The 15,089-nt window shown below is 37.2% G+C and overlaps 3 protein-coding genes across 4 annotated transcripts in view; 1 reads left to right on the top strand and 2 right to left on the bottom strand.

The window, feature by feature from the left end:
- The window catches only part of LOC142349647 (uncharacterized), a 44,896-nt gene extending 38,411 nt beyond the window's left edge, over positions 1-6,485 (bottom strand). For both annotated transcript variants that reach the window (XM_075401362.1, XM_075401363.1), the window contains exon 1: positions 6,136-6,485. In XM_075401362.1, coding sequence (XP_075257477.1) covers positions 6,136-6,376 — 241 coding nt within the window. In that variant the 5' untranslated portion in view covers positions 6,377-6,485. The remainder of the gene's footprint in view (positions 1-6,135) is intronic.
- The window catches only part of LOC142349649 (elongation factor Tu-like), a 317,975-nt gene that overhangs the window by 35,852 nt on the left and 267,034 nt on the right, over positions 1-15,089 (top strand). The gene's annotated exons all lie outside the window — the stretch shown is intronic.
- LOC142349650 (putative tRNA N6-adenosine threonylcarbamoyltransferase) overlaps positions 6,542-15,089 on the bottom strand; it is a 55,315-nt gene continuing 46,767 nt past the window's right edge. The window contains exon 6 of the mRNA XM_075401368.1: positions 6,542-6,949. Coding sequence (XP_075257483.1) covers positions 6,817-6,949 — 133 coding nt within the window. The 3' untranslated portion in view covers positions 6,542-6,816. The remainder of the gene's footprint in view (positions 6,950-15,089) is intronic.

Raw genomic sequence — 15,089 nt, 5'->3', positions numbered from 1 at the left:
AAATGGGATATCAAGGAATAGCAAAGGAATAAAGTTAAACAGCCAAACACTCAGTACAGCCTTCCCTCCTCCACGACGGCGCTAATCGAAGTCTCACTGATAACACAAGGCTTGAGGGCGCGACATCCCCTCAAGCAGAGAACACAGCTCCTCAGAAGTGCGAAGCTAATTTTCGTTCGGATGTAGCTTATGGTGTCGGCGTCCGGCTCACCGCGTTTTTCGCTGACCTTGTTTGCGAGTTGTTTCATAACGCGCGATGCAGATGGCCCAGCACAGCCCGAGCAAGCAAAAACCAGTGCGTTAAAACTAATGTGTTCGGTTTCGCTCTTCGTACTTATTTCGCTTGATGCTCCCGTGATATTTGTATGCATATTTTATGGTCTTAGGGCAGCTCTTCGCATGAGGTTTGAAAATCTTCACATCGAAGACAGTGCGATTAAAGCGGGAGCCCCACAGACCGTTTGACTTGATATCTAGTCCAGCGTCATCATCAGTAGTGATGGAATTACTCGAGAAAATTTCTCCATCAAGCGACTGAAGTTTTGGCTCTATCTGGACATCGTGGCAAACGTCATCTATCATGTTTACAAACACGTCTCTGATTTCGTTGGTGCGTATACCCGCCTTTGGCACAATGTAGGGCATGGGTGAGGCTATATTCTTTCCCGCATGGGCATATGGCTGGCGTGTTCTTCGCTTCCCAGGTGTAGAGAAGTGCTATTCCATCACGGTACTCAGTTTTCGTGAGGCCAAAACCATGTTTTGATAACGGAAGCGCGTTAAGCTAGCTAGATGCTCCTTTCTCCGAGGCCAGCTGGATGGTATACTTCTTTTCTGGTTCGATTGTTTTCTATTCTTGATTTCGAGATGAGTTCACGTTGCATGTCCGCTTTCTGTCTGAGACTGGTATTGGTTTGCTTTAATTCACATTGTTGAGTTTTGAATGAAACATTATTGAATGACGCCAAAGGACTTGAGAGTTCAATTGATTGCTCAAGATTTTTATGAAGATCTTGTGGGAGGGCAATGTTAAGCCCACCCATTCTGAGAGGGAGAGAAAGAAGTTCTCTTTCCTCTTGGATTATTTCTCTGCCGACGATGATCGGTATGACTCGGCCAAGATGCTCCTCCACCTTGTCCAAAACACCGTACATGGAAGGTGTAGTACGCGAGAGGAAGCTCAACTTCTGTTGAACCCTCTTCGTCAAACAAGCATAGGCATTCTGGGGAGAGGTGAGAGCAAGTTGACCGAGTCTGTCCAAACTTTTGTGTATTTAATTTCTGCATCTTTCAGGAAATTTAATGGCCTCAGAGCTTCCGATAACTGATCCCAGAAATCGAGCGCCCTGCGTGATTTCCACATTTGTGCCTGCAAACACAGTTGATGCTTGGCGCTCGCCTCCTGGCTTAATTATCAACTGACACTTCGGAGGATTGACAAGATATCCGTACTTGGGACCAAGCAGAGTGAGCTTGTTAAAGAGTGCCCTGATATCTTTCAACTTACTGACGACGCAACTATCATCAGCATACCATTTTAGTGTATGCTGTATTTTAACTGAGTCCCAATACTAACAGTTCTAACGAAAAATAAATTAACCTAAAAAAGTTATGTTTATCGTTTATTGCATTGATTGCATTAAAACCTTGTTTTGGTAAAAAACGTTTTTAGTTTTGAATTTTGACCTTTGTTTTTTTCTCAGTAGTTTTGTCACAGTCTGGGTATTGAAAGGTCTTGATAATTTCACGAGTAAATGAAGCGTGTCGATGTCTCAGGTTTGTCACCAATGGTTTTTGATGTCTGGCCATGAAATTGCACTTCTACTTGCAAAATTGCACTGAAGTTGATTTCATTTCTGTCGTTTCGCTTGTTCATTCTAATTAAACAACGAAATGCAACTTCTCTTTTATGAATCTTTTTTTGTATAGACGTCCGTCCTTTTTTGAAGTATCTATCGAAGTTTAAATAACAAAATGTGAACTGCTTCTTTAAAGGTAGTCTACCTCTGCCTCAATTAATAGCCGCCCTCAGCTTCACGGCTGTCTATCATAGAGCCAATATTTTTTTACAATTATTTATTATTAATCCAATCTAAATTGCTCCAAAGAATTTGGATTGTATTGGTGTGCTGTTTTTGAACATCTGTTCACGTTTTTTACACGTGAGAAATCAAATTGAAGTGGTGGTTTTAATCGCCTTGGATTTGTAAAAGGAGCGAAAAAGCCTTTAGGGTTGAAGTGTGATTTTTATTCAAAGTACCTTTTAAGTGGAGTAAGAAGCTGGTATTTGAAAACATTTTAGTTTATGAAAACGACTTTATTTCACGTGCGGAAATTTGACTGCTGCTTTAAGTGTTTCTTCTCTTGAGTGTTATTAATATGATACATGTGCTCTAATGGTGCATATTTGCAATTAGGTGATTTCATTGGCGGGCAGCTAATGTTTTTGTTTTAACTTTGACATTATTTGTTGTGATAAAAAATTGAAAATGTTGGCGTTTTCTTATTATTTGTTGGCTTATCACATATTATCGTTAATGAGAATCATTGCTTGATTATGAGGAACACTTTTTGTACTCTTATAAATTTTTCTCATTAGGGACAGCTCTCGTAATTTGATAAAATTAACTTTTTTCCGATTTAATCTATTCTCAAAGCTAATTTTTTCTAAGACTTTGACGTTCCTTGTTGTCAAGAAATACCGAATTTTTGGGGTCTACAAGATTTTGTTGCTCGAAGTTCATAGCAATTATTCTTAACGTGTGTCTTTTTTATGCAAAAATTTTGCTTGACCGTTTTGACTTTTCGAGTGACTTTCACGCCCTTGACTTTTTGCTGTTCGCGTGATCTAAAATTCCCTCTCAATCACAATTTCAAGCAGCTGAACTCAATTGGCGGCAATTTAATACTAAAAGACAAATGAAAAGTGCGCCGAAACTGGTGCCATTTTCCACTTTGAATTTTAATAGTAGTTTATGTTAACCTCTAATGTGGTTATTTGATTTGTGATAAAATATGTAAAATTTATCACAGTATCGTTAATGGCGGTACCATTGCTTGATAATGAGGAACACTTTTGTTGTCTTATAAATTTTTCTCATTGGGGTCTCCTCAAGTGGTCTCGTAGGTTACTAAAATGAACTAATTTTACCTATTCAATCTGTTCTCGCAGCTAATTTTATCTAATACTTTGACCATCATTGTTGTCAACAAATATCGAATTTTTGAGGTCTAAATGATTTAATTGATCAATTTATTCTTTTCTTTTAGTCTCCTTAATGGCAAATGTCATCAATTGCCAGGGATGCCTAAAAAATCGAAATAATTGTTTGTTTAGCTGTTTTAGTTGTTTTCGTTGACTAATACGCCATTCTTTCAAAAAATTTTACTGGCCTTTTTTTTAGTTTTATTCGTATTTGCTGTACTTATTGCTCTTAAATTTTTTTGAAAGAGCGCATTAGTCAAAGAAAAAAGTAGCTATAAACAAACGATTGTCTCGATTACTTTAGGCATTCTTAGCAATTGATGACAGTTGCTATTAAGGAGATTTAAAAAAAGAGCAAATTGATGAATAAAATATTTTAGACCTCAAAAATTCGATATTTCCTGACAACAATGATAGTCAAAGAAAAAATTAGCTTCGAGAACAGATTAAATCGGTAAAATTAGTTCCTACGACTAGCAACCTACGAGACCTGTCCCTAATGAGAAAAATTTGTAAGACAACAAAAAGTGTTCCTCATTATCAAGCAATGATACTGTCAGTAACGATAATGTGATAACGCCAGCAAAGAAAAAAAGGGAGCAAAAAATCAAATTTTCAATATATCACAAATCATGTCAAGGCAACAAAAAAAAACATTAGCTGCCCGAAGTTGAGATCAATCAATTGCAAAAATGCATCATTAGAACATAAACCAACAAATGTCGGAAGAATTGCTCCTGAACGACAGGCGAGGCAATTTAATTCATAAGGGGGCTCTAGCCTAGATCAATTTTTATTATGGGTGCAAAAAACTTTGACCCTACCGGGATTCGCACCACTGACCTCTCGATCCACGGCCACCCTCACTAACCATTGCGCTACAATTCAATTAATTCTCCTACGCCGCAACCGATTTTATTTTAGCAACTTCGGAGCACTAGAGATCACTCAAAAATGATTAACGAAAGCGTGAAAAAATCACTTGAGAAGTCAAAGAATGTTCTAGAAGAAAAGCGCAAAATTGTCTAACGAAAGATTTGCATAACAGAAAGACACACACGTTTACAATATTTGCTATGAACTGCGTTCAAGAGCAATTAAACACATGTATCACACTAAGAAACACTGAAAATTTTTCAAATACCAACTTCTCACTCTATTTAAAAGGTACTTGGAACAAAAATCACACTTCAAACCTAATGGCTTTTTCGCTCTCTTTACTACTCCAAGGCGGTTGGAGTATAAAGAGCGTGAACAGATATTTAAAAAAAAGCGTGAACAGAATTAAAAAAAAGCGTGAACAGATATTTAAAAAAACCACATCAATACAATCCAAATACTTTGAGTTATTAAAAAAAGGAGCGCTATGACAGACGTCGGTGAAGCTGAGGGTAGATATTAATCAGTCAAACAAATCAAAATGTCAAGCGTGCAAAAGTCGCTCAGGAAGTGAGATCAAAAGAATTTTCTCGAAGAAAACTGTCAAGCAAAAATGTTGTATAACATGGCTTCAGCTTTCGAAATAAATTCTTATATGTAACATACCCGCCAGATTGCCGGAAAATAGCCGCCGTTGATTCCAATAAGCATGATTGCGATTGAAATAACAGAAGATATTGAAAAAAAAAATTTTGTACAAAAACATTTTTTTAAGTCCGATTTATTTTGATGGCATTTCGTGGTTGAACATACTTCTGTTTTAGAGAGAGGCTACAGGGGCTACCATCAATAACAATAAGCATTAGAGATGGTAAATAAGACTTATAGGAACGACGTTCAAATAGCGGGCATCTAAAATTGGGCTTTATGGGTTTATCCCGTTTCTATTTCTGACTTCATTTTTTTATACTGACTCTGCTCATTTTGGATTGCTTTGCTGAGCAACTGATGTTCAAAATCACTTCAAGCAGAATGAGAGAAGAGATAAACTCGCCTAGAGAAGTCAAAAAGATTTCACGCAAAATGTTGAAAAGGCGGCAAAATGAGGTAAAGCGAAACATTTTTTTATTCGACGAAGTAAAAAGAAAAATAGGAGCGCTATAATAGCCGGCTGAGAAGATGAGGGCGGCTATTAATAAATACTTTTACAATAAACGCTTCAACATTTCGCAACAGAAAATAAAAACCAAGAGAAGGCCAATAATAGCCCCTGCTATGGCTTTGTGGTAATCAAACACGCCGATTGTTGTTGAGAAATTTTGTTAAGAAATAAAAAAAATCACTGAAATGCTGCACTTAACAAAAAAATTCTCTCTCAATTATCACCCTTCTTTTTACAGAGTTGCGTCGAGCTCTCTCCCCCTCTCAGTAAATTGGATGAACAGAAAACTGCTCTTTCTTATCTCTGCTCCTCAATTGTCTCTTCGTAAAAGAGGATCATCATAAATACATTTGGTACATAACGATACATCACAATTGAAATCCTCTTCCAGCCCTAAAAATGAGGACCAATACAATCCAAACAGGATTGGCAAAAAACAAGATGAGGCGAGCTTTCGTAGCTATAAATCATTGAATAGAAATCTTTCACCACAGCTATCATAACACGGCCTAATGCCCGGACTTTATTTCAGCAGATGATCTGCAATCCTTTGGTTTTTTTTATTAGATTCACTTTATAATGTTGATCTAACAGAGAATGAAATGTAACCGTGGAAACTTCGTCACGCAGCAAGCATAAAAGCGAAAAATGCTTCACAGCAGCAAACGCGGCTCTGTATTATAGTGGCATGCTAGGTAGCTGCAAAAATCCCCAGAAACAAAAAAGCCTGCCTTATGAGAAACGAGTTTAGAGAAAACAAACTCACGTTTTGTGCGTATAAATACCAAGAAGCTCCACATAATTGCTGACTTTACTTGAGAGTAAATTATAATGGCCGTAAAAGTTTAAGAAAAGATAGGAAAAATCAACAGCACAATTGGAACTGTACCTGTCAACTGAATCAAGGCTCCCTGAGTTTCGTAAATCAACTCAGTCGTCCGACTGTTACTTTTGGTTCCAGATGGCATCCTGCCACTTCTACCACCACCACCACTGCGACTATTGGTATGCGTGAACGATCCCCTTGTCGTTCTATGATTAGACGTTTGAGAATCGTGGTCAAAATTAGAGGAAGAGCTAGCTGAACTGCATCTGTTGTCTACATATCTAGGAGTCTCAAATTGCATCATAGTTGAGTGGTTTATTCACGCAGAGATATACTTCAGTGCTATTTGCAAGGGGCCAAAATAGAGTAATGGATCACATAGTTTCCTATCTGAAATAGTTCCAGAACTAATTTGAAACAGTAACAAACGATGGAATCAATACAGCGTGCGATGTTAGGAAAATACGACTCAAAGCCTTTTCGACTCTATTTGCGGAACAAATTTGGCAACTTTTTAATACATCAAAGAGAAAGCAACAAAATTAAACCACTTAGCAGCAATTCTAAAATAAAGTTAGAACTCCGTTCAATATAACTCCATTCAACGCAGTACAATTCAGCTTGGCCAGCATATGCACTGCAGATGTCAATTTTCCGATTGGTTTCAAAGACCACAAGTCTTGTTAGCCGGTCATAACCAGAAGATTTAAGCGGCTTCCCAGTGAAGTGGTCAAAAATAAGAGGTCAGTCGACCCACGTGACTTCAACTGCATCAGTTCTGTATCTCTGAGTACACCATGTTTTACTCAAAGGAGTGGTGATACCCTTGCTAAACATGGCAGCTCCTGCTTGTGCAATCATGGCACCGTTGTCAATACTGAAACAATTCAATACAGGTTGAAACTTTTACCGATTGAAATGATTATATCACTTGGTTAAATATGAATATTATCGATCGGTTTTAATTCAATCTAAACGACTTATCGCAATAGGCTTGTTAAGGTGCGCACTGTCTCATTTCATTTATAATTTTTGAACTTGACAAAATACTTGGTTAGAGAACTCATGGTCGAAATCACTTCTAAGTTTAGTTGATTTTCAGAAAGTTTTATTACGATCAACACTCTATAATCATTTTTGAACTCACCACTCTATAATCACTAAAATTTATTTAATGTCAAAAGCCCGTTAGTAGTAACGTATACACCATGGAAGATCGGGGGGGGGGGGTTGTCATCCCATGTAAGAGATAGGGTTGTCCTGAGGACAACCCTACCTTTTGCATTGGGAAGGACAACCCAACCCGATACATGCGCTATGACAACCCAACCTTTTGCATGGGATAGGACAACCCAACCTTTTACATGCAGGGACAACATAACTTTTACATGTAACAGCCGAATTATTATCCAAACATTTTACCCTTTTATTGAGAGAGACTTGACAAAGGGATTAAGGGGATTGGGTTACTGTCTAGAAATTACCATTTCTGAAATAGTGCGCGATGACAACAATTGGTACGGTGGATTTGGATAGGATTCATGAGATATACAAGAACGTGAAAAAAGAATATTCACAATACGGTGAAAAATTTTTGTATTTTTTAGCAACTTGCTTGTATTTGGATCCTGACCTCGATTTGGAAATTGCATTGAAATTGAGACCGTATGGTGGATTGATTGGGATTGACAATTCTTCGTTAGACGTTTATTTCAAAAATTTTAAAATTTTAAGACTACATGCAATTCTTCATGATGCTTGTGGTTTTGTGTATGAGTACAGTGAAAAGGGACCCGGTTATTCATACGTTTTACCCTGTCCAGTCAAAAATGAATATGTGGGTCATGTGACTGGTATTGCTTTTTGTTTTTACTTAAAGACTTTCAAAAACCGTTTATTCAATCGATTGGAATGTTGACTGCAAGAGTGGTTGTTCTTGACTTTGAAGGCTTTCGAAGCAAAAAATCTGATTTTATTGTGAAAGAGCTAGCCATAACTTGCAATAACTACACGGATACAATTTCATTCTCACCTCCGCACTCATTCAATTCACTTACTTTGAGTGAACAAAAATCTTATCAGTGGGTTTCAAAATACCTTCATGGTTTGGATTGGGAAAAGGGAGATTACCCATATTGCTATTTAAAACAAATTCTTCAAAGTGTAGTGCTTCGATTTCCTCTATCAGATTTTTATGCGAAGGGTGTAGAGAAAACTGATACGTTGCAAAAAATGCTTCAGAGAAAAGTTACAAACCTTGAGGATTTGTTATGCCCCAAAAATGAACATTTGAGTTTCTATCGGGAGACCCCAATTTGTGACTTGCATTCAACAACTTGCCCAAAACGACAGAAAAACAAACATTGTGCGAGGAAAAAGGCCCAATTGTTCTACTACTGGCTGATCCATGAACAACCGTCGATTAGAAAAGACAGCACCGTCTGTACTCCAAGTGAATTTGTCTCCAAATTTGATCGTTTACAGTTGCTTAACGGCTGAAAATCAATTGACTGTTACACTAGTCAAGGAGGAGAAAATTGACAGTCGGGGACAAACTGTATTGAGGAAACAGCAAGTTGTTTGCACAGGAGCCGAAATAGAATCCTTCAAAAAATACCTTTCACTCTTAGAATATTTTCAACTTTATCATGTCTATGAAAAAGAAAATGCAAAGAATGAATCTAACCCCTTTACCTATGCCCAAGCGGTCAGTTCCAGTGCAAGTGCCTCTGAACGATAACAATCTGCCTAAGGAAATTAAGCAGCTTGTAGAACAAGGATGTGTGGATTCAGTTACGTATTACGGGATGGAGTATGGCATGAAAGCAAGCTACACAGTTGTTTACAAAAAAGAGGGCAAAAACTCTCATTATACAACTTATGAATTTTTTATAGTAGACTAACAATATTCATGTTGATTTTTAAATTTAATTATTTTGTTTGAATTCATTTTTGAAAAAAACGTTTTCTCCATGAGTTCAACTGCGGATCAGTTAGATTCGGGAGGTGGCATAACCGATTTGGTTTTTGATGAGAATCAACAGGAAAGGAGATCTTGGAGATTTTGCAATTCAAGAGTACCACGATCAGAAGTTGTTTATTTCACTCAAATTTTCATTATAGTTTTTCTTATTGCAGTATCTCTCATCAAGTTGGTATTTTTTCAATTGGATTGTGAGGAGTCAACATTTTGGTTTTCGCTCCTCTCTTGCACAGTCGGCTACGCACTTCCAAACCCAAAGCTATGAATAAAATTATTTCAACGAGCGATCGACTCTTTATGGCAGTGTCTGGTCCATCTTGCTGTGGAAAAACTGAGCTGATTTTCAAAATGTTACTTCAAAACACTTTTTCACCAAAATTTCAATCCATTTTTTATTTCTATCAGCATGAACAACCAAAATTTGAGTCCTTAGAGAGAAAATTGAATATACAGTTTAAAAAATTTACAAGTTTTGAAATTATCTCGAGTTAGAAGACTGTCTTCTTGTTTTTGATGATTCATGCGAAGAAATTTTTAACGATAAAGAGTTTTCAAAACTTGCGACTGCAGGTCGTCACAAAAATATAAGTGTTATTTACGTTAAGCACAATTTATTCCAACAAAGCAAGTGGTCGAGAACAATCGACTTGAATACAACACACATTATTTTATTCAAATCACCACGTGACGTTCAACAAATTGGTTTAATTGGTCGACAGCTCAACAACACACAATTTCTTAAAGAAAGCTACGAGCTAGCTACCAAACAGGCTTTTGGTCATTTATTAATTGATTTAGACCCAAAGACGTCGGACGTTTTGCGATATTGCTCAAACATTGTGCCTCCAGGACCATCAATTTTCTACTTACCGTCTGCGAAAGCTGTAATAACAAATCTAACAAATGAAACAGAGAGAACTATGTATGCTGCGGCAAATGCTTCAGTCAAGCGACATCAACTTAAAAAAACTGATAAAGACAGCTTCTAAAAACTTTATTCGATTTCTCTGCGAGTGTTTTCTGAACGTAGTCAACGGTAATGTTGAAATTAATAAAAAACTAATCGAAAATCACGAAAAATCATTTCAAAAAATATTATCCAAACAAACAGGTTTGAGGGAAAAGAAAAGAATTCTTGGCAGAGAATCAGAACTGTTAAAAGCCGTTGGTCTTTCCTGTTATTTCTACTTGATGAAATCATAATGCATACAGAAGTGTTCATTTTAATTCCAAAACGAATGTTTATAACAAAGCAAACCCAAAAGAGCGAAATTATTGAAAACCCACAATATAAAAACAAAGCTATTCAGTTATCACTTATGCAACGAAACAAGCTAAGGGAAGATATAGGAAAAACGGACAGAGTGATCCAAACAGATCCAACAAATATTGAACGAGATGTAGATAAAGCAGATAGAGTGGTCCAAACAGATCCAAAATTTTTAACGAGGAAGAAAAAATGGAGGCTTCTAGTGATGATAGTGAAATGGATCCAATTGTTACAAAAAAGCCTACAGATGAATCATTTGAGTCGATAATGAAAAACGTTAAATTAAAAGAAGCTCACAAAGTCAAACGTGCAGAAATAGTACTTGATTTTATTCTCCAATCAAACCAAATCACTATTGGGGAAGAGAGCCAACTAATTTACATTGACAATAAACCCACGGATGTACAAGTTTCATCTTTTTTGTATGATTTGCAACAACCAACCAAGAAAATTGATCAAGAGGCATATTCAAGAATCTTGTTAGTTCTTCGACTTGAGCCTGATCTCGTCTCAAACACTTACGCCAACCAAATATTGGAAAGCTATGAGAGCGAACAGGAATTTTTCCCAACGCAACAAAGTCCGCAAACAGGACGCGGTGCTTCAAAACGAACCACAACAGAAAAAGAGAAAACAAACGAAACGACAAAGCAAAAAAAGGCCAATCAGAAAAAGTGGTCTCGTTTCGTCTTCTGAGAGAAAAACTTTAGAACAACTGTACTCGAGAGGTCCTGCATCGTTTGGAAGCTCAAAGCGATTACAAAAACACAGCAAAATGTCATTAGCAAAAGTCAAGTCTTATTTAGATACCAAGCCGTCCTTCACAAAATACCGCTCGCATCGAATGCAATTTCCCAGACTAAAAGTGATTGTGAAAGATATCAATGAAATTTGGTCATTGGATTTAGCATATGTTGACAACCTTGCAAAATACAATCGCGATGTAAAGTACCTTTTGGTAGCAGTTGATTGTCTGTCACGGTACCTTAGAGTAGAGCCAATGAAGACAAAATATGCAACAGAAGCAGCTAATGCATTCAAAAAAATGATCAAACATAAACAACCCGAGAAAGCATGGGTTGATGATGGAACAGAATTTCTCGGAGCTTTCAAAAGACTGTGCAACTCACGAGCAATTCATTTGTATAGCACTTTTAGTGAAAAAAAGTCTGTTTTTGCCGAACGGAATATTCGTTCACTGAAAAATATCATTCATAGGTACCTTGAAGAAAAATGGACATATTCCTACATTGACAAATTAGAAGACTTTGTGAAAACAATAAATTCACGTGTTAATCGGATAACTAAGCTTGCACCAAACAAAGTTACAAAAAAAGACGTACCACGGCTTGTGTCCTTGAGCGCTGAAACAACTGTTTCCCAAAAACCTCGTTTCTTTGTTGGAGATTTTGTCAGAATTGTCAAAAAAGACAAAGCTTTCAGAAAGGGCTACGAACAATCGTTTACTGACGAAGTTTTTGAGATAACAGATATTCCGACATTATTTCCGCCATCATATTCCCTCATTGATGCAAACAAAGAACAAATAGAAGGAAAATTTTATCAATCAGAATTGCAGCTTGTTCGTGTAAAGGAAAATGAGTAGAAATCGTTTTGACGATGAGTTCACTGTGCATGTTATTTCATCCGCTTCTATGCAAATATTTGGGACAAACACTCTGGCCTCTTTTCGCAATTTTTTCAATGATGAAATTCAACTCTCTGGTGACTGGAGGGTGGCTCTTAGTGAAATAATTTTTCCGACAAAAATTGAGCACGTCGTGAATGGAGATTTAATAGCATACAGTCTTAAGGGATACGAAGACTCGCAAAAAATTTCGTCCGATGCTAGTGTCATTTCTCGGCCTTACCATGGAGAAAAACTGTCCTTCATGACTGGTAATTTTGACAATATTAATCAACTTCTGGGTACTATCAAGCGAACAGTTGGATTACCCAATTTTTCGTTTAGAGAAATCAAGAGTACTGGAAAATACGAAATAATTTTTGGTAAATATGAAGGAATCACTTTTCCTAGTGAGGAAATACCTAGCATTGTGGGCTTTACCGGAATTCCAGATGGACGCGGTGTACATATTGGTTACAAAATGGATTCAGTTACATCAAATAGATTAATGAAGAGTGATGAGACAAAAGCATACTTTGGAGAATTTCCTGCTGATCTTTGCGCGGGAAAGCACCTAATAATCATTTACACAAACATTATTGAGTATCAGTATGTGGGTGACGCAAAAGCTCCGTTGTTGCGTGTCATTGATTCAAAACAACGTCTGAAAAACGGTAGCGTGTGCGAACTTGAACCAACACATCGAATTGTTTTTTCAAATTTAGACTATAAAAAACTGTTATCAAACACTATACAATCAATTTCAATTGAGCTTCGCACTGAGACAGGACAATTGGTTCCTTTTTCGGGAACAGGTAAAGTTATTTTAACTTTACAATTCAAGAAGTTTTCTGACTAGTATGGGTTCCTATTATGCTAATCAGGTAACATCATTGCCGCACTTCTCCGGACACTATAGACAAGGGGGAAGTGGGTTTGGGGCTTTAGCAGCGGGAATTGGACGCGTTGCTTTACCATTGGCTCGACGTTTTATTTTACCGGCTGCAAAACGTATCGGGAGAGAGCTTTTAAAACAGGGTGTTCCCGAACTTGTAGATGTAGTCTCAAAGAAAAAGTCACCAAAACAAGCCTTGAAAAACACAGTCTCAAACACTATCAAAAAACAAACAGGTGGACGAGCGCGACAACAACGACCAAGGAAACAAATTGGAAGCCGTTCAAACAAGTTAACAAAACAGCGTAAAACCTCGTTCATTTCAAAGTCAAGAGCTCCAAAAAGAAGTCGATCAGATTTTTTTGCAAAGGTGAAAGATGATCGCTAATTTATTACCATCCGAGGCAACTCACAGTTCCCTCGATCTGTTCGAGAAACCATCCCTCTTAGTAACATTTGATGGAAGTTTTTGTCAAAAACTGGGCCCGGTGTATAGCCCCAATGGTCCAATGTTGGAATTTGAAGTTGCTGGCGATAGAAACAACTTTATTGATTTACAAAAAATATTCCTGGAAGTCAAATGTAAAATTGTTCAGTCGTCCGAAGCAAATTTAAAATATGACGGTACAGCTGCTGCAGATGTGACTAAAACTGACGCTCCCTACTTTTGCAATAATGTGCTGCATTCACTGTTCTCTGACTGCACAGTGTCAGCCAACGGACTAAAAATATCGAATGCAAATGGAAATTATGCTCACAAAAGTTTTATTGAGACTGAGTTTTCACACAACAAAGACGCAAAAAACACTTGGTTAGCTTGTCAAGGCTACTCGTATGAGGAAAATCCGGGAGCCTTATCAACTACTGAAGTAAATAGAAGAAAAGTCAGACAGTCAAATGAATGCACGTTTTACGGAAAGGTTGCAGTCGACTTTTTCACATGTGACAGGCATCTAATGAGTGGTGTAACTCTTCGGATTGCTTTTCGAAGATCAATTGATGACTTTGTTATTATGTCAGATGATGCCGCTAAGCATTATAAAGTGAAAATTGTCGAGGCAAATTTGTATGTGCGCAAGATGACTTTGAACGATGACGTCGTGTCGGCCATTGAAAAAACCTTGCTTTCCAGCCCGGCTTCCTATCCGTACCTCGAAACCCTAACAAAAACATTTTTGGCTTCTACTGGTCTGCACAGTTGGAAACAAGAAGACATATTTGCCAGGGAACCAATCCGAAGACTAGCTTTATGTCTGAACACAAACGAAGCTTTTCTCGGTAACAACAGACAAAATCCATTTCATTTCCGAAAATTTGATTTGGAACAGATTTATATCTATCGAAATGGAATGCCAGTCGCTGATAGTCCAATATCAACAAATGATGACAAACGGCTTTACTTCAATACAATATCAGACTTAGCCTATATTGACAATGGTCATGGCATAAGTTTGACGGACTACCCGAACCATTTTATTATGGTTTTTGACTTGACCAGTACTCAACAAGCTTCTCACGATTTTATTCATCCCGAGCTAACAAATTGCTCAATTTCGATCGAGCTGAAATTTTCGGCTGCCTTGCCCAACAATATTAAAATATTCATTGTTGGCGAAAAAGCTAGCACAATTTTTGTGGATTCTGCGCGCCGGGTTTCAAAAAATCACATTTTAACCAACTAATGGATGAAGATGACATCAATGACCTAATTCAAAAAGGTAGAAAACTGAAATACAAATTTTGTGGTGTATTCGCTGCAAACAACTTTCCCCAAAAATTCCCCAAAAACAGTTTTCTCATCGTAAATGCTTCGCCCTCGAACAACCCTGGTACACACTGGCTTCTTCTATGTAATCGAAACAAAAAAATTATTTTTGCGGACCCCTTGGGACAATCGATTATTGCCTATAGAGACTTATATCGCAGACTCTCTGACACTAATGCACAAATATGTCAATTTCTCGAACATCAACCAATTCAGAGTCAAAACTCAGAACTTTGTGGACTTTTTTGTATTTATATTGCGCATGTTATATTTAGTAAAAGACAAATTGTAAAAATTAATGATGTTCAATTGCTTCGCTTTGCACTTCATATGATGTTTTAATATCTGTTGAATAAAAAATTTTTTTTTCAAAATTTTATTTTTTCTTCAAATACAAGACGAACAAATAGTAACTCAGAATCAATATCTAATTTTCCATAACCACTCACAAATATGTCCATAACTTTACAAAAAGCA

This window comes from Convolutriloba macropyga, chromosome 11 (genome assembly GCF_964194025.1).
Source record: "Convolutriloba macropyga chromosome 11, txConMacr16.3, whole genome shotgun sequence".
Classification (NCBI taxonomy): domain Eukaryota; kingdom Metazoa; phylum Xenacoelomorpha; order Acoela; family Convolutidae; genus Convolutriloba; species Convolutriloba macropyga.
Note: the sequence above shows the minus strand (reverse complement) of the source record. Positions and strands in the feature narration are given on the sequence as shown.